General features: G+C 45.2%; 1 protein-coding gene across 1 annotated transcript in view; it reads right to left on the minus strand.

The window, feature by feature from the left end:
* ano1a (anoctamin 1, calcium activated chloride channel a) overlaps positions 1-25,030 on the minus strand; it is a 75,701-nt gene that overhangs the window by 27,358 nt on the left and 23,313 nt on the right. The window contains exons 10-12 of the mRNA XM_070832691.1: positions 21,460-21,524; positions 20,948-21,082; positions 13,047-13,207 (exon numbers count right to left, since the gene is read on the minus strand). Of these exons, the coding sequence (XP_070688792.1) occupies positions 13,047-13,207; positions 20,948-21,082; positions 21,460-21,524 (361 nt within the window). The remainder of the gene's footprint in view (positions 1-13,046; positions 13,208-20,947; positions 21,083-21,459; positions 21,525-25,030) is intronic.

The following is a 25,030-nucleotide window of genomic DNA, read 5'->3' on the forward strand; positions in this document are numbered from 1 at the left end:
CCATAGAGGGACAAGACTACATGTGCATGATTGACACAGGAGCCAGGTATTCAACACTCAACACACCACTCCCACTATCCACGAATACCGTACCTGTTGTTGGTTTCTCGGAAAATACAGAGGAGTGGCCGCTGTCCAAACCAGTTTCCTGCTTGTGGAACTGTCTCTCTTTCAAGCACTCTTTCCTCTTGTCCTCCTCATGCCCAGTGAACCTACTGGCTAGAGACATCATGTGCTCCCTGAACATCTCTTTGCTCTTGACCCCTGACTATGTTGACATCACCTTCCCAGATGGTGCTGTCCAGAGATGTGCCACACCTAAACATAACATGAAACAATTGCAAGCGCCAATGCTGCCTGCTCCTGATAACACTCACGCTGATGACTCGCATGCTGAAATCTGGTGGGGCCTAATGCCTGACTTCCCCACCTCCACCTTGCATGACACCTTTTCTTCTTGGCTCCCATGGGTCTCGGTGTTGCACTTGTACACTGACCCCATTGATCCACCACACTGCACATTTAACTATGAGCTCTATGGTGATGAAAATTATGATGCTCTGTGGGACACTTTTGAAAACCGATGTCATGAGACAGGTGAAAATCCCATCATAGAGCTACGTGATATCTACGTCGGCCCTGAAGGGGTCGCTGCCGCAGTGTCTTTGCCAGCCTCCTTGGAAGTCCTGTATACACTATCCGACTCCTCTGCACCTCACATCACTTTGAGAGTCGCAGACGGTGGTGAGGCCAAGAACCTTGGACCTATGGTCAAGCGTTGTCTCACAGCCATTGACTGGACCCCTACACAGAACAAACACTTGCGCTTCTCACCATCCCTGCAGACGTACATGATAGCCCATACCTCACACACCGTCCTGCACCCTGAAAAAAGATTCCTGTCCAGGACGCACGGCAGAGAAAACACTGACCATCCACTGGCTCAGGCCTTGCTAGACAGCCTACCTGACACCATGTGGTCAGCCGGACCTACTGATGTAGGCCTCCTCAGAATCACACCAATTAGGATCCCCTTAAAACCTAACACCATCCCCATCTACAGTGCACAGTATCCTCTCAGGACAGAGCAGACAACAGGCATCAGAAGCACTATTACGGGTTTACTACAGGCTGGTGTTTTGATTCCCACAACCTCGGAGTGGAACACCCCCATCAACCCGGTAGAAAAACCCGGCAAACCGGACTACCGTATGACACACGACCTAAGGCTCATAAATCGCGTTGTTGTGCCCACCAACTATGACACACCCAACCCATACACTATGCTAAATGCCATATCACCTGACCAGAAATTCTTCTCATGCATAGATCTAGCCAATGCATTCTTCTGTGTTCCCCTAGACCCGGACTCACAGCAATTGTTCGCATTCTTTTATGAGGGGACACAGTACACCTACTCTCGCCTCCCGCAAGGCTTCATTGACTCCCCTTCCATCTTCAATCATGTCTTGAGACAACAACTGCAGTCCCTGTCTCTGCCACCAGGTGTCACTCTTCTTGAATACGTGGATGACATCCTTTTAGCTGCACCTGATTCTCACTCTATTATGACAGCCACCAAGGCAGTGCTTGCCCACCTGGCAAAATGTGGCTTCAAGGTGTCTAAGGTTAAACTCCAGATCGGGAGACCGAAAGTGACCTTCTTAGGACGTGTCTCCTCTAACCACAACATGACAAACAAACAAAAAACCGACATCCTCAGCCAATCAAAGCCCTCCACGGTGCGTTCAATGCTGCAATTCCTGGGTCTTGTCACCTATAGCAAAAATTTTATCCCAGATTTCTCAGGCCTAGTAGCACCACTCAGGTCATTGATCAGCCAGGCAGGTTATAAGAACTATAACTCCCCACTCACCTGGTCTGCTGCAGCTGAAAGGGCTTTTGTGGATGTTAAAACTGCTCTGTCCAATGCATGCTCCCTACATGCCCCTGATTATTCTGAGCCATTTCATCTAGATGTAGATGAAAAGGATGCCTTTGTGAACGGGGGAGGATAGGGGTACAACAGATAGGAAAATACTGATGTACTACAGCTCTAAACTGGACAATGTCGAAGTGGGACACCCAACCTGCGTTAGACATGTCGCCGCCATTGGGAAAGCAGTCCAAAAGACTTCTCATATCACAATGGGAAACCAGACCATTGTCCACACCACACATGGGGTGAAAGCATTTCTTGACTCCAATGCATTCACATTGTCGGCACATAGAATCCAAGGCCTCCAACAACTACTGAACAAACCACACATCCACTTCACAAGCACAGGTGCAAACATAGCATCACAGATGAACACCAAACAAGACCATGACTGTGAGAGAGAGACTAACAGAGAAATGCAATTACATCCACAGTTGCGTGACAAACCAATAGAAAATGCCCAGATGACACTCTACTGTGATGGACTCAGTCACCACACACCCACAGGCACATTGATAACGTCATATGCAGTTGTTGAGGAAACACACACTGGACTGGTAACAAGATCAGCACAAACAGTCAACCAACCCGCATCAGCACAAATGGCAGAATTAGTCGCGTTAACTGAAGCGTGTAAAGTAGCCAAAGGTAAAACTGTGAACATATACACCGACTCAGCCTATGCAGTGCAGGCAGTGCATGTAGACATGTGCCACTGGAGAAGGAAAGGCTTTGTAACCTCCGCTGGCACCCCAGTAAAACACCTAAACCAGTTGATAAACCTTTACTACGCACTGTTGGAGCCAGAACAGGTTGCTGTAGTCAAGTGCAGAGGACACCAAAAAGGCGGTGGCAAAATAGCAAGGGGTAACCATGCAGCAGATACGGCAGCAAAAACAACAGCCGGGTACAACCCCTACAAACAAATGATCCAAAAGACCCCGGTTGATCAATCACAGAGGGAACTATCTGTGCAGAACATTAAAGAACTACAGGGTAAAGCAGCTCCATCTGAAAAACAAGCATGGAGGGATAAAGGAGCCATGAAAGACCTCACAGGGCTCTGGAGGAATCATGAAGGCAAAATAGTAGCTCCTGCCGGCCTACTAAACATGCTGTGTCAAGAAGCTCACAGTAGAAGCCACTGTGCTAGCTCTAAGGTCACAGCCCTCATCTCCCAGCATTGGTGGCACCCCCACCTGAAAGATATCACTAGATACTTCGTACAGTCATGTGAGATATGTACAGTGTACAACCCAAGAGTTGCACTAAAAGCAGGGCTAGGCAGTTTTCCTGTGCCAGCTGCACCCTGGAAAGAAATAGTGATAGACTTCACCAACATGGGGGCTGACCACCGAACAGAGGGAAAAAGGTATCTTCTAGTTTGTGTGGACCCCTTCTCCAGATGGGTAGAGGCCACACCTACAAAAACAGAAAAGGGAAAGGAAGTCATTAAATGGCTAACAAGGGAAATAATACCAAGATTCGGTTTCCCCGAAACAATCAGATCAGACAACGGACCCCACTTCACTAATGAAGAGCTCAGAGAAGTGGAAAAAATGTTTGGGATCACACACAGATTCGGGGCAGTATACCACCCAGCCTCACAAGGACTGGTTGAAAGAGCAAACAGAACCATCAAAGAAGGACTAGCGAAAGTCTGTGCAGACACAAGCTTAACCTGGGTCGATGCTCTACCTATTATACTGTTCAACCTCAGATCCACTCCAAGCTCCACCATGAATGTTAGCCCACATGAAATACTGACAGGGAGAAAGATGCCCTGTCCGCTCACCACTGCACCAACTGATACGTCAGCAGTACCCTTACAGTATGAAAGCATACATGAATATGTCAAACAGTTGAACAACGCCGTGATGAGTATCTCCCAACAGGTAACGGAGATACTCACGAAGGAACAAGGACACGACCATTCCCCTGTGGAGGTCGGGGACTGGATCTTGAGAAAGGTCAGCAAGCTCAGTTGGTCCTCACCCCGCTGGAAGGGACCCTATAAGGTAGCGGAGGCTACCTTGCACTGCGTGAAAGTGTGGCTGACAGACGACAAGCTAAGTAACTGGATTCATAAGACTCACTGTGCCCTGGCACAAGACCCAAACGATAGAACATTGACTGAGGTTCAGACTGACTTAAGAACCTCACCACCTAACCCAGACCCTACTGTTAACCCTGACCTGGTGGACGACTTCCCACCACCACTACCACCACACCAAGACCCACACGAAACTCCAGAGCTGTAGTTGTCATTATGACACCCCTAAACCAACCAGGCGGTAGCACCCGTATGGCTATGACGGCTCTGCACATAAAAACAATGATTATTGCCATACCACTCCTATGGTGGGAATGTCAATCTTTAGCAACCTCCCAAGAACCTGGTCCATCACCACTCAAACTTCCCATGAAGCCACACCACGCTGCCGCAAAATCACTACAAAATGGTAACACTCCCCTAAACCTACAATATACTGAGGGCCAAGATGGAGTGGTTGAGTTCGATTTGTGCTCAGTCATTCAATGTGGAACCCAAGAACATGAATATGTTTGGTCAGATAAGTATATATGCGACACCAGCAACCAGGGTTTCTCCAACAGCGAGTCTCCACTTGGTTATGCCTATTGTGGCACCACCTGGAGTCAAGTCATAGTAAACACCGGCCCTAGCGACTGGGGCTACCAGCCGCACAACCCCTTGAAACTGCGTTTGAAACTGGCCAACGGCATCCCACACCGTCCTTGTAAAAAGGGATCCTGCAACCCCCTTATTCTTGCTCTAAAAGCTCCCAGACGGGAAGACGATGCTTATTACGTCCTGGGGACCTACGAATATGGCTCTGACCCCCTAGGTTGGTTCAAGATAACTGTGATCCCACAGACTCCAATTACCCCAACTGCGCCTAAAGCCACCATAGACCCCTCCAACAGTAGTGGCGTAGAAAATTGCCCCCTGGTGGCAAGAGGTACTACTGACTTGACTGTAAAGGAAGTCTTAGCCATGGAAACGGGGTTCTCCCAGAACAATTATTGGGTGGACTGGGTAGTAAGCGTAGCCAATGCCACCACCAAAGAGGACTGCATTGTCTGTGCACCTGCCAGGCCTGTACTCCTCACTGTTCCCTCACCCCTGTCAGACAATAAAACTATGTCCACAGAATTAGCCGAACACTCCGGTATTGAGGGCCCAACTGCTAAGTGGCTTGATAGAACATTTGGCGCATGGAAAACATTGATTAGCTCTGTCTTCATCTCGCTTGTGGTTGCGGTAACATTCTTCACCCTATGTGGTTGTTGCTGTATTCCCTGCATCAGGCACCTCTGTCTAAAATGTATTACAGCAGCCATTAATGATAAATTTCCTACACCACCTCTTTATCAATTAGTCCAATATCCTAGTGAAGCTTTTCCACTGGTCTCTCTCTCTGAGCCCGGAGATGGTGAGGCTGAAGAGGATCCCGCCCTTGGGAAAGAAGACCGTTATTTGTATCCCTGAACGTATCTGCACACACCCTAAACTGCTAAGATTTAATACATACCCATATATAGCTATTCCACACACTTAGAGGCATGATACTTATAGATGTTACTGCTTATTGTGCTTTGAGACATATGGCTTAACCACTTTGTTTAGAAATTTCCACATGCACTGTGCAAGGAAGACTGCTTGCTGCTATTAACTGCAATTGAAGACCAGCTTACACATATTTGCCCACATATAGGTCACATTAATCTGCACTGCCTTTCCTACATATTGTATATTGATGTAGTAAAGGTATACCAAGAAGGGGACGCCGACAAGTCTCCCATGTAATTGTGCTGCTTTCTGATGTGGTTGGTTGTTTGCAGATTGGGGCCCTGCTAGACGACTCGCTGCTGAAGAATACAGTACAATACACACAACATTCCTACTTCTTATTGGATTGACATGATAAAATCATGTCAAAAGGGGAATTGTTGAATTAGAATTTAATATGACCATAGAATGTTTCAGGCCTTCTCAAATAAAGTTACTCTCTCCTCATGAGAGTGAACAGAATATGTCAATCTGACCTCCACAGACGTGGCTTCTTCTGTATCGTTTTGTTAAGAAGATAGACAGAATGTACCAGACAGACCTTGATTGTAATAATTTTGTTGTGCTAATCATATTCTAAAGTTATGATTAGAGATACACGCCTACGCAAACAACATCCACAAGTGTTTGAATATTATATGATCACACCAGGGATGCACTATCTGTGACGCACACACTGAAATGGCCAGTTAGGGACAGTCACGTATAGTACTCGGTCCAGCCAACCCTTTAAAAAGCATATGCATGAAAGAGTCGGGGCTCACTGCCAGAGATCCATGAGGCCTCTGTCACTCCGAGCCCAGCGCTGTATGTACTTTACCTGTGACTTCTGTGACTTGAATAAAACTGCTACTGAGACTGCAGAACTCTCCGGCTGAAATCCTTGGACTGTCAAAAAAAGAACCGGGAGATCTAACACCAATCTTTGTTGAATCCTAAAGCACCCCCCTTTGAACCTCGACCTCCAGCATCTAAAACCACTCCAGAAGAGGCTAGTTTGGCTGAAGCTATTGCAAATACCTTTGCTTTAAGTCGCTTACCTGTCCCAGAACTGGTGATCCATTGAAATTTGTTGATTGGAAAGTATCTTTCTCAGCCCTAATAGATAAGAAGTCCCTCCCAATCAGTGAAAAAATGCTATATTTAAAGAGCTATCTAGCAGGGGAAGCGCAAAAGGCCGTGGAAGGATTCTTTTATCGAAATTCAGAGGATGCTTATAAAGGTGCCTGGGCAGTCTTAGAGGATCCGTATGGCAGTCCTTTTATCGTTCAGCGTGCCTTTAGAGACAAACTAACAAAATGGTCAAAAATAGCTATTAATGACTCCAAAGCACTGAGAGAGTTTGCAGACTTTCTGTTAGGTTGCGTTGAAGCTATGCCACATGTGAAAGGTCTTTCCATCCTGAATGACAGTGAAGAAAATCATAAGCTTCTTAAAAAACTACCAGAGTGGATGGTCCGTAGATGGAGCCGAATTGTTGTCGAAGAGTTGGACAAGTCTGGTAATTATCCAGACTTAATTCAATTTACAAAGTTTGTGCAAAAGGAAGCTAGAATTGCTTGTAATCCTGTTACCTCCTCTCTAATGATGATGAAAACAGCTGAGGAGAGAACCTCTGAAGGAGCAAAATCTTATAGCACAAGCACTCAGGTAAAACAGTCTAGCTTCACTATGCCTGAAAGCTCAAAACCAAAGCCACCTTGTATTTTTTGCAATAATGCAACTCATGGTATAGTTAAATGTTCCTCTTATGCATCAAAAACAATGGATGAGAAAAGGGCTTTTATCCATCAACATTGTTTGTGTTTTGGATCATAACACCAAAGAGTGTAAAAAGAGACACACCTGCAGCATCTGCAATAGAAGACATCCAACTTGCCTCCATATTGAGAGAGAGTCTGTACAGATGCCAAGTAGCAATCCTGGTGCCTCTGGTGCAGTGAGTGAGGTCCATAAAGTTATGTCCCATGCTTTGACACAGCATGTCCTTTCGACATCCAGCATAGTCCCTGTGCTTGTGTCTTCGGTAGCTGAGCCCCAAAAGGAAATCCTCACATACGCTCTTCTTGACACCCAGAGTGATTCTACTTTCATTTTGGAGGATTTAGCTTCAGAATTAAATGTAAACACTCGACCGGTACAACTTAAACTAAGCATAATGACTGCTATTGATACATAGATCATAGAAAGTGAAACTGCTAGTGGTCTGCAGGTAAGGGGTCTTAACTTAAAACTTAACTTAACTAAAATTCATTAAGATACAGGAAGCTTATTCACGTGACTTTATTCCTGTAGATAAGTCTCACATCCCCACCAGAAGTACAGCACTTAAGTGGCCTCATCTTCACCATCTGGCTCAAACGTTGGCACCACTTCAGGACTGTGAGGTGGGACTCCTCATAGGCTATGACTTTGGCTTTAGCTCCCCTAGAGGTCATCACAGGGCATGAAAATGAGCCTTTTGCTCAACGAACTGCTCTAGGGTGGAGCATTATAGGGTCAGCTAACCGTCATTTAGATAGGAAAGGAAGCCATAGTTCTGTGCATCGTGTAGCAGTAAAAGAAATTGCAGTGCCCCCTGTTACAGATGTTTTAAAGGTGTTGGAATCAGATTTCAATGAGAGGAGCCACGAGGACAAGTATGTGTCTCAAGATGACATCCGCTTCATACAGTTTCTGAGTAGCAATATAAGGCAGAATGAAGATAGACACTATCAAATGCCCCTTCCCTTTAAGGATGATAATCCACCCTTATTACCAAACAACAAGAGACTTGCTACTGTTAGACTACAACACCTGAAACGAAAGTTAACTGCTAATAAACAGTATCATGAACAGTATAGTGCCTTTGTGGAGGAAGTCCTCAGCAATGGTGATGCAGAGCTAGCCCCCGTAGCTTCGGAGGGTGAGACCATTTGGTACATTCCTCATCATGGAGTGTACCATCCGAAGAAGCCGAAAAAATTAAGAGTAGTCTTTGACTGCTCTGCAAGGTTCAATGGCATCTCATTAAATGATACCCTGCTTACAGGTCCTGACTTAACTAATTCACTGGTGGGAGTTTTGTGCCGTTTTAGAAAGGAACAGGTGGCTGTGATTTGTGACATTGAGAAAATGTTTCATCAATTCCATGTCACACCTGAAGTTCGAAATTACTTAAGGTTCCTTTGGTGGGAGGGTGGAAAGTTAGATACAGAGCCAAAAGAGTATAGGATGACAGTTCATCTGTTTGGTGCTGCCTCCTCACCTGGCTGTGCAAACTTTGGGTTAAAGTATCTTGCCCAGCAGCACAAAGATGAGCATCCTGCTGCAGCAGTTTTTGTGGAGAGCAATTTTTATGTGGATGATGGTTTAACCAGTGTTGCGACAGTCAAAGAGAAGAATTGATTGTTGAAGCTCAGGAACTGAGTAAGCATGCAGGTCTAAGATTACACAAGTTTAATTCAAACCGTGAAGAAGTCCTCTCTTGTGTTGCTCCCGCAGATAGGGCGTTAACCACAGACCCACTCTGAAGCTGAACCCAGAGGTAACACCAGGTCACATACTTGGCATTCAGTGGTCGATGCTTAATGACTCGTTTAGTTTTGACATCAGCGCAAAGGACCATCTCCCAACCAGACGAGGTATCCTGTCCGTTGTAGCTTCCCTGTATGATCCACTCGGGTTCATGGCCCCCTTTTCCCTAAGCGGAAAACGCATCTTACAGGAGCTGTGTCAAAAGGGTATTGGATGCGATGACCAGATTTCAGAGTACTTGCGTTTACGGTGGGAGGAGTGGATCAATGGCCTTCACGCGCTGAAAGAAATAAATATTCCCAGATGTTACTGCCCACAAAATTTTGGCAAAATACTAAGTGTAGAGCTGCACCATTTCTCTGATGCCAGCAACACAGGCTATGGTTCATGTTCTTACCTTAGATACAAGAATGACAAAGATGAAATCCATTGCAGTCTCGTCATGGCCAAAGCAAGGGTTGCTCAATGAAGCGAGAAGATTTCATGTTTTTGTAGCAAATAGAGTTCAGCTAATCAGAGAGCTCACAGATCTAAAGAATTGGCATTATGTTGAGACGTTGCAAAATTCTGCTGACCATGCCTCCAGAGGTCTTAGTGCTGCAAACATCTCCACAACCAACTGGTTATCAGGGCCCACATTTCTTTGGGAGCAAGAAGTGTTTCCAACTCAAAAACCCTCCACTGAGCTTCTAGTTGGTGACCCAGAGGTTAAATCAGTTCATGTGTCTGCAACAAAGGTTAGCCCACAAGCAGACATTCTCTGTCACCTGGAGAGGTTTTCCTCTTGGACCATGCTGGTGTTGGGCTTCACTATACAGTGAATGGCACATGTGAAGACCGCATGTTTCTTTGTCTGTAAAACTATTGGGCTCCTTTCCCCAATGCCCCCAGTTTCACAGATAGGTGTGAAATCACCCCCGCGCCCAGCTCCACAGTCGCCATTGGCCGGAGGGGACACATGATTTTACGACCGCAGGCCCACAAAACCAGTTCACCCCCACTGAACTTTCTCTCTTTCTCATCGTCTCTCCTGAAGTGGAGAGACCAGCTCTCTTTCTCATCGTCTCTCCTGAAGTGGAGAGACCAGCTCTTTTTTCTCATCGTCCCTCCTGAAGTGGAGAGACCAGGTCTTTCCTGCTCCCTCTCCTCCTGCAGAGGAGAGACCAGCTCTCCTGATCTTTCCTGAAGAGGAGAGACCAGCTCAACTCAGCTAAGCTCTGCCTCAGTGTGGTCTGTCCAGAGCAGCCACCTCCTTCATGGTAGCGACACAAGGTCCTGCCTGAAGTAAGCAGATCAGCGCCAGCAGGCACGACCCAGAGTCTGCCAGCTGATAACCACAACAGGAGCACACCAGCAAGTTAGCACAGAGCTGCTAACTAACAGGAACAAAGGAGCGACCGGATTCCTCCAGCCTGCAACCACACAGCACGGACACGAACCACACCTTTCCTCCAGCAACAAGCTGAGAAAGCAGCACCCTCAAGGACACTTCGTCTCCCCTTTTAAGGACTGGTAACAAACTCTAACTGGGCATAATTAGCATAGCATTACTGCATACATGGTTTACCCTTGTTAATGTATTGACTTGCTTTAATGTTCCTTGAGTTTGATTATTGTGATGTGTTGCAGATTACTGTGCATCCATTAAGTTTAGTTGATGTTAGCCTACAAACTAACCATCCTGTCTTAACCTGCACCTTTATCTCTCTCACACACACAGTCTACAACAGGCCACTGAGGGACAAAGCTAAGCTAACAGCACTTAGCTTTCCTTTGTCTGCCTCTGACCCACACCCCAGGGGGTCTGGCCATCACCATTTGGTCTCTCTCCCCCACCTTTGTGGGACCCATCTCACATTCCTCAGCCTTATCACACACACACACACACACTCTTACACTCATATTATTTTAGTTTAGTCATAGAGATTTAGTTAGATTGTTTGATTGGTTTTGTTTCTGCAACAGCAGATGTCTTTAACACCTACTCTGCTTCAGCCGTACTTACAACCGAAGTACAAGTCCTTAATGCATAACAAATGATGTCCCTGAATTTTGCTCTGTTTTAATAAATGTTTTAATACTTGCTGTCTCCGTTAATGTTGTACAATTGTGGACACTGCCAACCTCTACACTGTCAAGAACTCCAAAAATCCTTCAGCTAGCTATCAATGTGGTAATTTTGGTAGTAATTATTAAATTAATTATAAAACATAATTCCAAATTGATAGTTTAGTATTTTTATGAGACTAAATCAATTAGAACGGCTGTCTTTTCCTCGTTTTTCGAGGTGGTGCCCCAATCGAGGTGGACTTTAATCAAAGTTCATTCATTTTAATAATTATTAATTATCTTTGATAATTATTAATTATTTCTGATAGCCAAATTGAACATTACCACTTGTTAAAGCACAACACTGGTCAAGGTGATTGCAAGAATAAAAAGACTTGGATCAAAATTAAAACATGTTGAATTGGTGACAGCAGAAGAGCGTATGAAAGCTGCTAAGATAGTTGTACAGCTCGTACAGCAGCAAGCCTTTCCTGAGGAGCTCAAAGCTCTTCAAAAGGTCACCATCAGCAGGGCCGGCTCTAGGCATAGGCCATATAGGCGGTCGCTTAGAGCGCCAGCTGCTGGAGGGGCGCTGCTGCAAGCATGCTGCTTGCATCCCCGAGTGGCGCCCCCCGTCCGTCCACCGCTGTTGAGACGCATGCGCAGATTGCATTGGGTCATCTTTGAGAAGTCAATGGGAACAACACAGGTACACAGGAAGACCACCCAACTATGATGTGACGCGGTGCGGGGTGGCCACACAGAGGCTACTGGATAACTGGCAATTCCTAACATATACCAGTTGACCTGGCTGAGGAGAATTTTTTCCAACCAGTGGCCCTCCATACCTAATAAAGATTCATGTAGACTTGGAGGAGCTAGACCTCAAACCACCAATCTTCCAACTGAAGGACAACCTACTCTCCCTCTGACCCACAGCCACCCCTTGTAGTCTGCAGTATTCACAACTTAAGAAATAATGTGCTCTTTGAACATTACACCATGCAAGAATATTCCAAAAGTACCTCCAAATAAAAGTAATATGTCTAATTATTATCATTATTATTATTATTATTAGTAGTAGTAGTAGTAGTGTTATTATGTATATGTCCTGTGTACAAACGTGCCACATTTAGACTTGCTAACTATAGTATAAAAGGTTTCTGATTTTTAAAAAAATATTATTGACACCTCTCATCACCTTGCACCTACTAAGCTCACAATATGTCTATCTAGATGATTGTAGTGTTTGCACAACTGACAATATTACATTTTTTGTTATTGTTCTCACCACATTATTCAGTCTCTCACTACTGTGACATACATGTGTTCAATTCATATTAAAAAAGGTTTCAGTAGTTTCCTGAAACAGCTTACTGTAGTTTTCAAATTTTACTCAGAAAGGGAAACATTTGTTTGTTGGGAACTATTGTCAGTGGCAGATTATTCCACATTTGGTATTCTAGTGAGTATAAAGTAATAAGTGTGTGTGTTCATGCAGGTAACATGTCACCAAGGGAAACGGTGTGTCTTTAGTGGACGCTTTCCAAAAAAAGAAGAACTACATGCAGTTTCACACGCAGTTTGTATTCTCCTTCATCAGGTCTACAATACATTTATCCAGATGCTTATCGTGCTGTGACTCTGTTAGACACCAGTTTCATCTACATAACACCTCCCTGGTCTGAAGCCCTGCTGCTGCTAACAGATGGTAGTGTGGTTTGGCAGGACATCAAAGGAGGACCTGCTCTCCTGCTCTGTGTTTCCGATTGCAAATTTCATGTGAGCCTAAAGCACAGTATCCATATGTTCTGCCAGAGCTGTACAGAATGGATTAAATGATACTGTCTATTAACTGGAGCATTTCCAGCAAAGATTTGTTGCACAGCCTGGATCTTTGATGTTCTATTTGTCTACTGGTCTCATGATTGGATATGAATGAGTTCTTACCCCATAGAGCCATGAAGATTGAAAAGAAGACAGTAGCTGGGTTGTCGAACAGGTGGCTGGCTCGGGCTGTACCACATGCTGTCACCAGCTTCCAGTAGCTGCAAGCATGGTCGCACAACGGACACATGGTGATGTTGTTCCTGGGATCACATATCTCCATACTGACAAAACAGGGATGGATGGAAGAGAAAAAAATGTCAAAGGATGGTGCATAGAGATAAAAACAAGAGAGTTTTTATGTTATTAATAAATGTGGAGAACAATACAATTCAAATCAAGCACATGTCTCTGCTTGTTGTCCATCTAGCAGACATTCCCAAACTGGTTTGGACCATGACATGGCACCTCGAACCACCCAACTCCAAATATAACACAAATAAGTTATGTACTATATGATGCTACATATCAATGAATAGGCTTAAGCAATTTCAGATTTTACTTAATTTGAAATAAGCAATTAATACAACTAAATACGCTATATGTTAAATGTATTTCCTTTATTCTTGTCAAAAACAAAATGAGCTGTCAACTGATCAGCACCTAGTGATGAGTTGGATCAGATGGTGGGGAGGCTGCCGGAAAGACCTGTAAATCCAAACGTAGTGAGGGTGTGCTGGAGGCGCCTGACAGAGGCTTCTGTCAGGGAGGACTTCAATTCCCACCAGAGGAATTTCTCGTGGGGTTGGGGACATGGACTCTGAGTGGGCCATGTTTACAGCCTCCAATACAGAGGTGGCTGTTAGGAGCTGTGGCCAGAAGGTCGTTGGTGCAGGTCAGGGTGCAGGAAAAACCTGCAGGTTTAACCGTTTTCATGGATGAATGGTTGAGCTGGGGCTGTCCGGGGCTCAGCCCTGGCACATAGCCTGGGTGTATGCTTTAAGAGCTGTTCATTGAACACAGCTGAAAGTTTGGAAATTTTGCCAAAACGTCTAATTTGCAATGGGGGTTGAATAATTAGGGCCAGAGCACCGAGTGAGCATCACTCGGCGAGGACCCTATTGTTCTTCTACGTATTATTATTTTATTTATTTGCAATCTTTGCAGGGGGAAACAAGGGATACTCGAAAACTCACCAAAATGTGCAAACATTTCAGGAGTGGCGAAAAATTCGATATTTTGTGGGTGTCAAATATGGGCATGCAGAAATGGCTCTATAGAGCCCCCTAAACAGCAGCCCCTCCCACCACTTTGAGCTAGAAACATGCAATTTGGTAAGCATGTGTATGACATCCAGGCGCACAAAAAAGTCTCAAGGACCCATACCGGGAAATGAACAGGCCGTCCAGTATTTTGTGTCAAAAGAAGGAAGGAGCAAGAAGGTGCAAGAAGGTGCAAGGTGCAAGAAGGAACGCTACCGCAGGTCATTTCTCCCATCAGCCATCAGACTCTATAACACCAGCATCACTGGCTGATGTTAATATACTGCCTACCATCCATGTCATTCCATTCCTGTCTAAAGTGTAAATATCCTATGGTGTAAATATTTATTTCATTTCATCACAACCATATATTTATATTTATATTTATATTTATTTTTGTCTTTTCTATTGCTTTGTTTTTTTCACTCTCCCTGTTTATATTGTTGCCGCTGTAACAAGAAAATTTCCCCCTATGGGGGATCAAATAAAGAAAGTCTAAGTCTAAGTCTAAAATCTGATGATTTTTGGCCATTTTTGGGGTTATGAAAAATCTAACTAGTCCGACACCGTTCATCCGATCAAGCTCAAATTTGACTATGTTGTAGTGGAAGACTTGATGATGAAAAGTTATCCAAAGAGTAGAATATTGAACGGCATGGCGTGGGTGGAGCCTCAAACTTTAGCCTTCGCCACGAAACAGGAAATGGATCATAACTCGACTGTAGATGATCATATCTGAATGAAAGTTATCATGTTTGATGACAGTCCGGCCCTGAACACATCTGTAGGACAATATTCACCGACACTCATAGCGCCTCCTGGTGGCAACAGGAAACGTCATGTTTTACGCCGTGGCGTCCACAGACGAGACGAATGAGCAGATCTACTTCAAAATACTGTCAGATGATCCTAACGTCTTAGATGAAGCTTTGGAGAAAAATCTGTGACTTTTCGTCAACGTGGAGGGGATCTGGCGTGGCGGCGAAGTTCAACCCTTCGCCAAGTTAGCAAGATGGCGCCGCGCTAGTGGCTGCCTGTCGCAGCAGCTCTGTTGTTAGTTAAGTTGTTTGTCTCGTTTGCCTGTTTGTCGACTAATTTTTTAGTCTTTTTTTTTGCTGCTAGTTGTTACACACACTGAGTGCCAACATGTGCGTCAGAACTGTTGTGCTGGCCCTGCTTTTTCTGCTACTTTTCACCTGGCTCATTACTCCAGCAGTCACCGAGTCAACAAGCAGCGGACGCTCCATTGTCTACACAAGTGAACAGCTGTTAGCCCTCTGTAGCACAGGGAAGCTAACCGGCTACAGGCCCGACGTTACCGATGACCTCAAGAGAAGGAGAAGAGGCCGCCGCTCGGGTGCTAAGTGCCGGAATAAGAAAAGGCGCTTCAAGCCTACTGTCCCCGCCATCATCACCGGGAATGTGAGATCCATCTCCAACAAGATGGATGAGCTAACGGCACTAACACGGCACCAAAGGGAATATCGGGAATGTAGCATGATGCTGTTCACGGAGTCCTGGCTAACGGAGCAAACACCGGACTCCAACGTCACTCTGGACGGGTTTCAGCTGATACGGGCAGACAGGACTCGGGAGAGCGGCAAGAGAAAGGGAGGGGGGCTTGCTGTGTTTGTGAACGATAGATGGTGCAACCCTGGGCACATTACCATCAAGGAAAAACTTTGTAGTGGGGACATTGAGCTGCTAGCCATTAGCTTGAGGCCATATTACCTGCTGAGGGAATTCTCGCATGTTATCGCGATAGCAGCGTATGTTCCTCCATCTGCTGATGCTGACTCGGCCCGTGATGTCCTCTACTTGAGTGTAAACAGGCTGCAAACACAGCATCCACAAGCCCTCCTCTTAATTACCGGGGATTTCAACCATGCCTCTCCCTCCTCCATACTGCCAACATTCAGCCAGCATGTCACCTGCTGCACCAGAGGAAATAAAACACTGGACCTTTTCTATGCCAACACTAAGGAGGCATACACATCATCCCCTCTCCCCCCCCTGGGAAGATCTGATCACGACCTAATACACCTCCTCCCCTTGTATAAGCCTCTCGTGCACAGACAACCAGCAGTCACCTGCACAAAACAGATCTGGTCCGAAGAGTCGATGGAGACTTTAAAAGACTGTTTTGACACCACGGTGTGGGATGTGTTCTGTGAGGACCACAGTGAGGACATTGACAGTCTTACCAGCTGCGTCACGGACTACATTAATTTCTGTGTAGACTCCACCATACCCACCAGGACAGTAAGACTGTTTGCAAACAACAAACCATGGATTACTCCGGACATAAAAAGCCTACTCAAAGACAAAAGGAGGGTTTTTAAGTCAGGGGACAGGGAACAGATGAAGAGTGTGCAGAGAGAACTGAGGAAGAACATCAGAGCGGGAAAGAGTAGCTACAGGAAGAGGATGGAAGAACAGCTGCAGCAGAACGATGTCAGGGGGGTCTGGAGGAGTTTGAACACCATTTCAGGACGTAACAACTGCAGACCTGCGCTGGACATGGATCAGGTGAACAACCTGAACAGGTTCTTCAATAGGTTTGAACAACCAGCCACCCCTCCCCCCACTCAACCAGCCCTGCTGCAACTTCCCCCGACTGGAACCCCAGCTGCTCAAAAGACTCACACCTCAAACCCCCTACCTGCTGCTTCTCTACGACCCCCCTGCCTACCATCTACTCCACAAACCCCCCTCCCTGTGGCCCCCTCACAGCCCCCCCACACACTCACTGCCCCCCCACCCAGCATGGTGCTCTCCACAGCCCAGGTAGAGAGAGAACTGGCCAGGCTCAAGGTCAAGAAGGCAACAGGTCTGGATGGCATCACCTCCAGGCTCCTCAAATCCTGCTCTAGGCAACTGTGCAGGATCGTGGAGCATATCTTCAACATGAGCCTGAGGTTGCACAAGGTGCCACAGCAGTGGAAGACATCTTGCGTGGTACCGGTACCCAAGTCATCTCGTCCTAGTAACTTCAACGACTACCGTCCAGTGGCCCTGACATCTCACCTGTCAAAGACCCTAGAGAGGTTGGTCCTCCACCACCTGCGCCCCCTAGTGAGCTCATCTGCAGACCCGCTGCAGTTTGCGTACCAGCCAAGCATTGGGGTCGAGGATGCTGTCATCTTCCTCATGCAGAGATCACTGTCTCACCTGGAGGGATCCGGAAGCACTGTGAGGATCATGTTTTATGATTTCTCCAGTGCTTTCAACACCATTCAGCCAGAACTCCTGAGGGGCAAACTGGACCGTGCAGGAGTGGGCCACCAACTTACAGCATGGCTAGTGGACTTCCTGACCAGCAGGCCACAGTTTGTGAGGACAAAAGGCTGTGTGTCTGATACGGTGGTCTGCAGTACGGGGGCACCACAGGGGACCGTCTTGGCTCCTCTCCTCTTCACCCTATACACAACAGACTTCACACACCATACAACAAACTGCCACCTTCAAAAATTCTCTGACGACTCAGCCATCGTCGGTCTCATCAACAACAGAGACGAGGGGGAGTACAGAGAGCTGAACAAAAACTTTGTGGACTGGTGCCAGCAGAACTGCCTCCGGATTAATGCCGGAAAAACCAAACAGCTGGTAGTGGACTTTCGTCGGCACAAAGACCCTCCCTCTCCGGTGAACATCCAGGGAACGGACATAGAGATTGTGGACTCTTACAAGTACCTGGGTGTTCACCTCAACAAGAAGCTGGACTGGACTGTTAATACTCAGGCACTCTTCAAGAAAGGCCAAAGCAGACTCCACCTGCTGCGTAGACTGAGGTCTTTCGGAGTGGCGGAGGGCCTCCTGAGGACTTTCTATGACTCTGTGGTGGCATCAGCCATCTTCTACGGTGTGGTCTGCTGGAGCAGCAGCATCACGGCAGCAGAGAGGAAGAGACTGAACAAACTGGTGGACAAAGCCAGCTCTGTCCTGGGCTGTAGCCTCGATCCTGTGGAGGTGGTGGGTGACAGGAGGATGGTAGCGAAGCTGTCATCAATCATGGACAATGTCTCCCACCCCCTACATGAGACTGTAAGAGCCCTGGAAAGCTCCATCAGTGACAGGCTTCGTCACCCACGATGCTCCAAAGAAAGGCATCGCAGGTCCTTCCTCCCTGCTGCCATCAGACTTTACAACCAAATCTGCTCCCAGTAGACCAAAGACCAAGAAAAAGGAACAAGTGCAATATTTCATATATATTTATATATTTATATTTTCCCCCATGTGCAATAGCCTTTCTATCACCTCATTCTTTCACCATACATTATTTTTTGTATATACTGTACATGTAAACATATATATATTTTATATTTTTTATTCCCTTTCTTTGTATGTGTGAACTGTATCTTGTATGTGTGAATCAGAACTGCTGCTGACTTGAAATTTCCCCATTGTGGGATAAATAAAGGAATATCTTATCTTATCTTATGAAATTTCGATCACCCATAACTCGGTCACACAAGCTCCTATCTTTACCAAATTTCCTGTGTTTAATGGCAGTCCGGGTCTGAACAGCTGTGCAGGACAATTTTGAACGATAGTCATAGCGCCACCTATTGGCGGGAGGAAGTGTAACGTTTTACTCTCGAATGATTATCTCCCAGCAGGTTAACCACAGACACCTCAAATTGGGTGTAAACCTTCCCAAGACTTTGGTGATGCTACGTTACGAAGGACGTGAGCTTTCGTGAAACGCTGTCCCTGTAGCCACGCCTCCTTCGCCATGAAACTTACGTTTATTGTAAAACTGGTCAAACGTGATTCAAACTTCACTAAACTTGGCACACGCATCAGGAGGCCTAAAATGAATAATCTGATCTGGTTTATGAGTTTGGGTGTGGCAAAACGGTTCAACGGCGCCCCCTGCAACATTTCAACAAAGCAGCCCAGTTTAAAACAGTTTAAACTTCACCAAACCATCTCAAATGTAGTGAAAACATTCCCAAGACTTTGGTGATGCTGTGTTGTGAAGCTCGTGAGCTTTCTTGAAATGCTGTCCCTGTGGCCACGCCTCCTTCGCCATGAAACTGGAGATTGCTGTAAAAAGGCCAGGCATGTTTCAAACCTCACGAAACTTGCCACACACATCAAGAGGCCTAAAATGAGTAATTTGATCTGGTTTATAGGTTTGGATTTGCTAAAACGGCTCAACGGTGCCACCTACAGTATTTTTTCAAAACTTTAACGAAGCAGCCCCCGCACAGTGTTTCACCTAGATGTTTCAAATTCACTGTGTATATGGCCAATGCCAAGACCTACAAAAAAGTCTCCAAGCAGGCAAGCTACACCGACCTGAAATGTTGTCATTTTAACCTTTTAAATCCTCTAAGATGCTTCTTTGACAATCTTTCTTCTTTCAGTGTAACTGCATGCATGGTAAAAAACAATTTTAGCTCACAAATCACTAGAAATAGCAACATTTATTCTGCACTTATTTCATCTGCCACCACAGGGCAATACTGGCTTTCTAATGGATGTAAACCTCTTTGGAAGGAGTTAAAAATGTGTTTTCAGTGTGTGTTACTCTACTGCAACACTAATAAGGGAACATCTTATAGTATCTGATCTCATGAACACACAGGTTCTTTGAATTCTACGTGTTTTGTGTACATTCTTACTGACTGACTAATTCTTCCACGCATCAAATGCTGGATAAGAGTTTAGGATTAACGGACATCTACATGCCCTCATTGCCTCACAGTCACAGCAACAGCCACAGACGACAGGATCTCAGTCTCTCGTGACAAAGATGGACAGATTTATGTGAAACTTTGGAGCGATTGGCGTACACCTGGCTTCCGTGAAGGCTTCCCTGAAGACGTCACGCAAATTCACGCAGCCTCGGCCGAACTGCGCGGCCACGTCCGCGGCTGCAGACGCCCCGACGCACGCACATTTGCGAGGGCCCTTCAATGCTGCTTGCAGCTTTAATTTTGAGTGCAACTGTAGTTGGACCTGGACATAACCTAGCAATGTGTGGCTGGAGGAAAAGCTGCTTTAAAAATCTGAATAGAAGTCCGAATGCTGAGAGTTTCTGTTAACCATCGACTAAGTGTGACTGCTGAAGAAATATTTGAGCTGTTAGAAAGAACAATAGCACAGGAACTTTGTCTTCTTCTTTGTAAAGTAAAAGTATATCTACGTGCTTCCTTTGGGTTCCTGTTTATGCTGGTGTGGAGGGAAATGAGCTGGTCATATTCAACCCTGTCTCAAGAAAGTTTGTGAAATAGTCAAGAAATTTTAATCTGTGGATCGGTGGATTTGTGTCTGTGGATTTTATATTCATTTTTAAACTATAACCGCTACATTACTCAACATTTAACCACGAGATTTTATCCTTGTCAGTCCACATTAGTGCACGGCAGCCCAGAGGGTCCACTGCTGTTCAGAAACATGTATTTAATAGTGACCTATTAAAGAATAGAATGCAACCGATTTAAGCTATGACCATCCATTTTAACTAATCTCTCCTTCCACCCTGAATAATCATGTTTTTGTCAGTTTTTAATAGCGAAAGTGGCTCGACTGTTTCTATGGAGGCGAAGACAGTTTTCAAACAGACTTCAGTTTTGGAGATACACACTGATGTTTGGGTGATTTGTGACACAGCTATATAAGCATAAAACAAAAATTTGCTCCAAAAGATGTTTTGTTTTAGACAGAAAAGAGAGACCATGATTTTAAAAGATATTTAAAAAAACATACATGCAAAATGATAGCTGTGTGTGTGTGTGTGTGTGTGTGGTGTACCTGGGTATGTTGTCATCGACAGTGGCACAGCCGTAAAGGAATACAATGACTCCAACGATGGCAGCAGGGATGAGCATCTGTGTGTAGACTCCTAACCAGGCAAAATACAGTCCAATCTTCTCCCCAAAATACTTCCTTCAGGATGAGACACCAAAGACACATTTACAACATCAGTATAATTTGATTCCACGTTAATTAATGGTATGTAATTATGCTTGTTATGTGTAACATGTTACATCACTGCTACTGTCCCTGACCAGAGTGGGTTTGTTAAGAAACTACATCAGAGTCAGTCGCTTCCCTGGACCACATTCAGCTCAGCACACGACTATTGCTTCTGTAAAAGTGCATCAGTGGAGCATCAGCCAGCTTGTGTCAGTCAATCTTTTCTGCCTGTAGGCTCATGGAGGCAATTAAAGCTACTGTGAGAGCATCAGCCGTGGAAGACATATGAGGAAATATGTCTACAATTTGCCTGATGGCTGTAGCAAGAGTCCCGCTATAGATCTGACCTGATGAGTCCAATAGGCTGGTACTTGTAGAAGACACTGTAGCTGGCCCACTCCTCATACAGCAGCTGTGAAGAGACACAGTAGTCCATAAGTATTGTAAATGCTCATACATTACATTATATGGTAGAGACACTGCCTGCAGCAAGTCTGCTGTTGATGCTGTTTGTTGTCAGAGGAAACTAGACATTTCCTCTGTGTTTCCCTGTTTATTCTCTAACAGAAAATTTGTATTTTTCATTTGTTCTCTTCTTCTTCTTCGATTAACCTTCTGATTATTCTCTCAATCAATTGATAATTTGTTTGGTCTGTAAAATATCCATAGTCCATAGTTATAGTTTAAAATGAGAGATTCACTAGTCTAAAAACCAGAAAATAGACGCATTTAAGGGCTGGAACTTTTTCTTTTTTGCTTTATTACCTATACAATTAATTATCATGAAAATTGTTGCTGATTGCTTTTCTTTTGATCAACTACTACCACTATTTCTTCATTTGAGGATTTATGGTATAATGCATTACTGTGCATCACAGCCAGTTCTCGCATGCAATCGTATTTGCATATGTAATACAAACCTTGTGAAGCAACATATTCATAATAAGGTATTAATTCACAGGCAGCAGTGCTAAGCTTGTGGTGCACAACAGTTACATGGAGGAGTTGCTGGGTGATAAGAAATCAATGCAATCAGAAACAAACCTACAGGATGGATACAATATCACCATTAATTCTAAAGAGAAGACATAATCCAATCCAGTAGGATTATTCTGTAATTTTATCCAGGTTTACTGCTGAAACATGTTGTACCTATGATGGAAATATACTCATTGGCAGTGCAGAAGGAACTGCGGAAATTGGATTAACAGCAGCAGACCTTGAGATGATCACTGTCCACGCCTTCTTCACATAGCCAGACAAGCCACTGTGGGTGGTGAGACCATCCCAAGGAGGAGAAGGAAGGGAGCCAGCATAAGAGCTAAACTCACCCAGCTTGGACCTAAGCATGCTCCTGGCTAATATCTGGTTGCTGGAAGGTGACGTGTGTTGTGCACTGGATGGAGCAAGTTTAGTTATTGGCAGTATTATCAATAAGATTTAGCACTTATCAGTGTACTTATCAATATCAGTAAAAATTAGTTATTAATTAATAATTAATTAATAATATTGGGGCACCACCCTGGTATCAGGGACCAATAACAAACTGGAATACAGTCTCAAAATGGATATTCACTTCAAAATGTTGATATTTAAATCACTATCTTACATTTATAAGAGTGAATAAAAAGGGGAGTCATTTAAAAATGTCGATATTTAAATTACTATCTTACATTTATAAAGTGAGTGAAAAGGCATGAATCCGAGCACTGACTATCTCAACCAGCTGTTACCACAACATATATGCACAGTAATCACAAACAACTACTCTTTAAATGCATAACAGAGTTTATTCAACAAAGCCCAATGATTTGTGATCAATAATACTAGTTCAAATAAACATCTGCTATTCAACTATCTAAAAGCAGCTATTGGTACAAATTGTTAACACTCAAAACAAGATATATAAGCATCCAGCATGTGTGTATGTGTATCTGTGCGTGAGGGAGAGTGTGTGTGTGTGTGTGTGTGTGTGTGTGTGTGTGTGTGAAGGGAAATGGGGGGGGGGGGGGGCAAGGAGGAGGCCGCAGAGTGGTGACGCAATCACGTGCGTGAATACGTCACCCCAATATGGCGGACGAGCTCACGAGATGTGACTAGAGGGAACGAGAGTACAGTGGAGACTGAAATCCCTTCCCTGAGCACTAGAGGCAGGGCACTACTAAGTGTGTAATAGCTACTGTAATTACCGGTCTTAACACTAGGGGCAGGATGCTGCCGGGTGTTGTAACGGCGGTAGTTCCGAGCTTAAACACTAGGGGCTGACTGCTAAAAGTGTAATGGCGACTGTAATTACAAGTCTGAACTCTAGAGTTAGACTGTAATGGCGCCGATCGTGCCTGTAAGGGACGGTATGAACGCGTGTATGTATGTGAATGTAATGTGGGTTAGTAGGAAGAAAGAGGAAAGGAAAGCATTCAACACAAAACACTGAAAATCTGTTTTTTAACCGTCACAGGAGCGCACAATAACCGTATCACTCAGCGGCTCGGTCAGCAAACTCTGTTTACCAATGGTGGCGCTGGTCCTTTAACTGATAGACTCACGTTTACTGACTCTCCACGTGTTGGTTATAAACACAACAAAGTCCCTGCATCGGCTTACGCACAAAACAACGCAGGAGACAAAACAACAGCAGCAAACACACAGTTGTAACACGGGACACGGCGGTCCGGCACTTTAGCTTATCAGCAAAGGTAGCACACTTAAATCCTATCTGTCTCTGCCCAGACACAATGCCTCTTACTTGAAATCGCTTCGCGAGCGATTAGTGTGTGCAAATCCTGCACGCCTGGCGGGTTTCGGTCCGGCTCGGGTGGCGGCGAGGAAAAGGTACGTTGAGTCGCTGTGTTAGCGGGGAACGGCGCGCTGGTCCGCGTGTGGCAGCGTGGAGCAGCGGGAGTCGACTTAGAGGGAGAAGAACGTTCGTGATCTTTTCCCTGGAGAGGACAGCGTACTGTCTCTCCCTTCTGCAGGTACGAATTGAGGGAAAAGCCGCGGGTTGCTCGGCGTTTCTCCTCAGGATCCTAACGAGTCCGGTGAAGGACACAAAAACGAAACTGAAACCAAAAAACAAAACGGGGCGAAAACAGCCAGTTGCTCGTCCAGCGAGTGTGGGGAAGGCTGTTACCTAGGTTTAAAGGGGAAAGACGTCCAAACAGAAAACACCCCCTGTAGTAACTTTAAGTTACAGTGGAAAGGTGTGTCTTAGGTGTTCACTGCTTATAAACGTTTAGTGATGTCATGGCCGTACTGGGAGTTCCTTGTGGATTTGGGGAGTTTTCCCCCAATGAGAACTCCTGGTGTTGGATCCTGGCCACGCCCCCTACCTGGGTTTATTGGAGGCAACGCCGACAAGTTTTGGCGCCCGTTTATTTTATGGACCTTTGTTCCTTTGTTAGGCTTTTCCAGGTACATGTAGGCCGCTCTTGTCTGGCCATGCGGCAAGGCCCAACACGTGGATGAAATTAGACTTTTGTACCCACATCTTTACAGGGACCTGCCTCCATCACAGCATCTTGGATCGAGCTATTGCACTTGATGGTTGGGCTGTGTTCTACACTGACCGAATTCAAGACTCAGGCAGACTGAGGGGAGACAGACATCAGTGATGTTTGGTGCTCAAATGCAGTACAAGTTGATGGACAGTGTTTCCCAGATGTGGAGATGAAGACAATATTATCAACACTATTTTTTTGCTGCTGTTTACATTCCCCCCAGTGGGAATTACACCCTTGCTCCTGAAGTGCAGTCAACACCTGTAATAAAGATGTTTGTCTACAACTTAAAAACATATTTTAGCTGCCTGAATCATAGAGGTCACAGATAAGAAAGTGTTCATATGACTTATTTTAGAAGACAGCGGCAAACCTTTTGCCATATAGGGCTGGAGAAGTACTAAAAGATTTACATCTCATA

Source organism: Pempheris klunzingeri, chromosome 1, assembly GCF_042242105.1.
Source record: "Pempheris klunzingeri isolate RE-2024b chromosome 1, fPemKlu1.hap1, whole genome shotgun sequence".
Lineage (NCBI taxonomy): Eukaryota > Metazoa > Chordata > Actinopteri > Acropomatiformes > Pempheridae > Pempheris > Pempheris klunzingeri.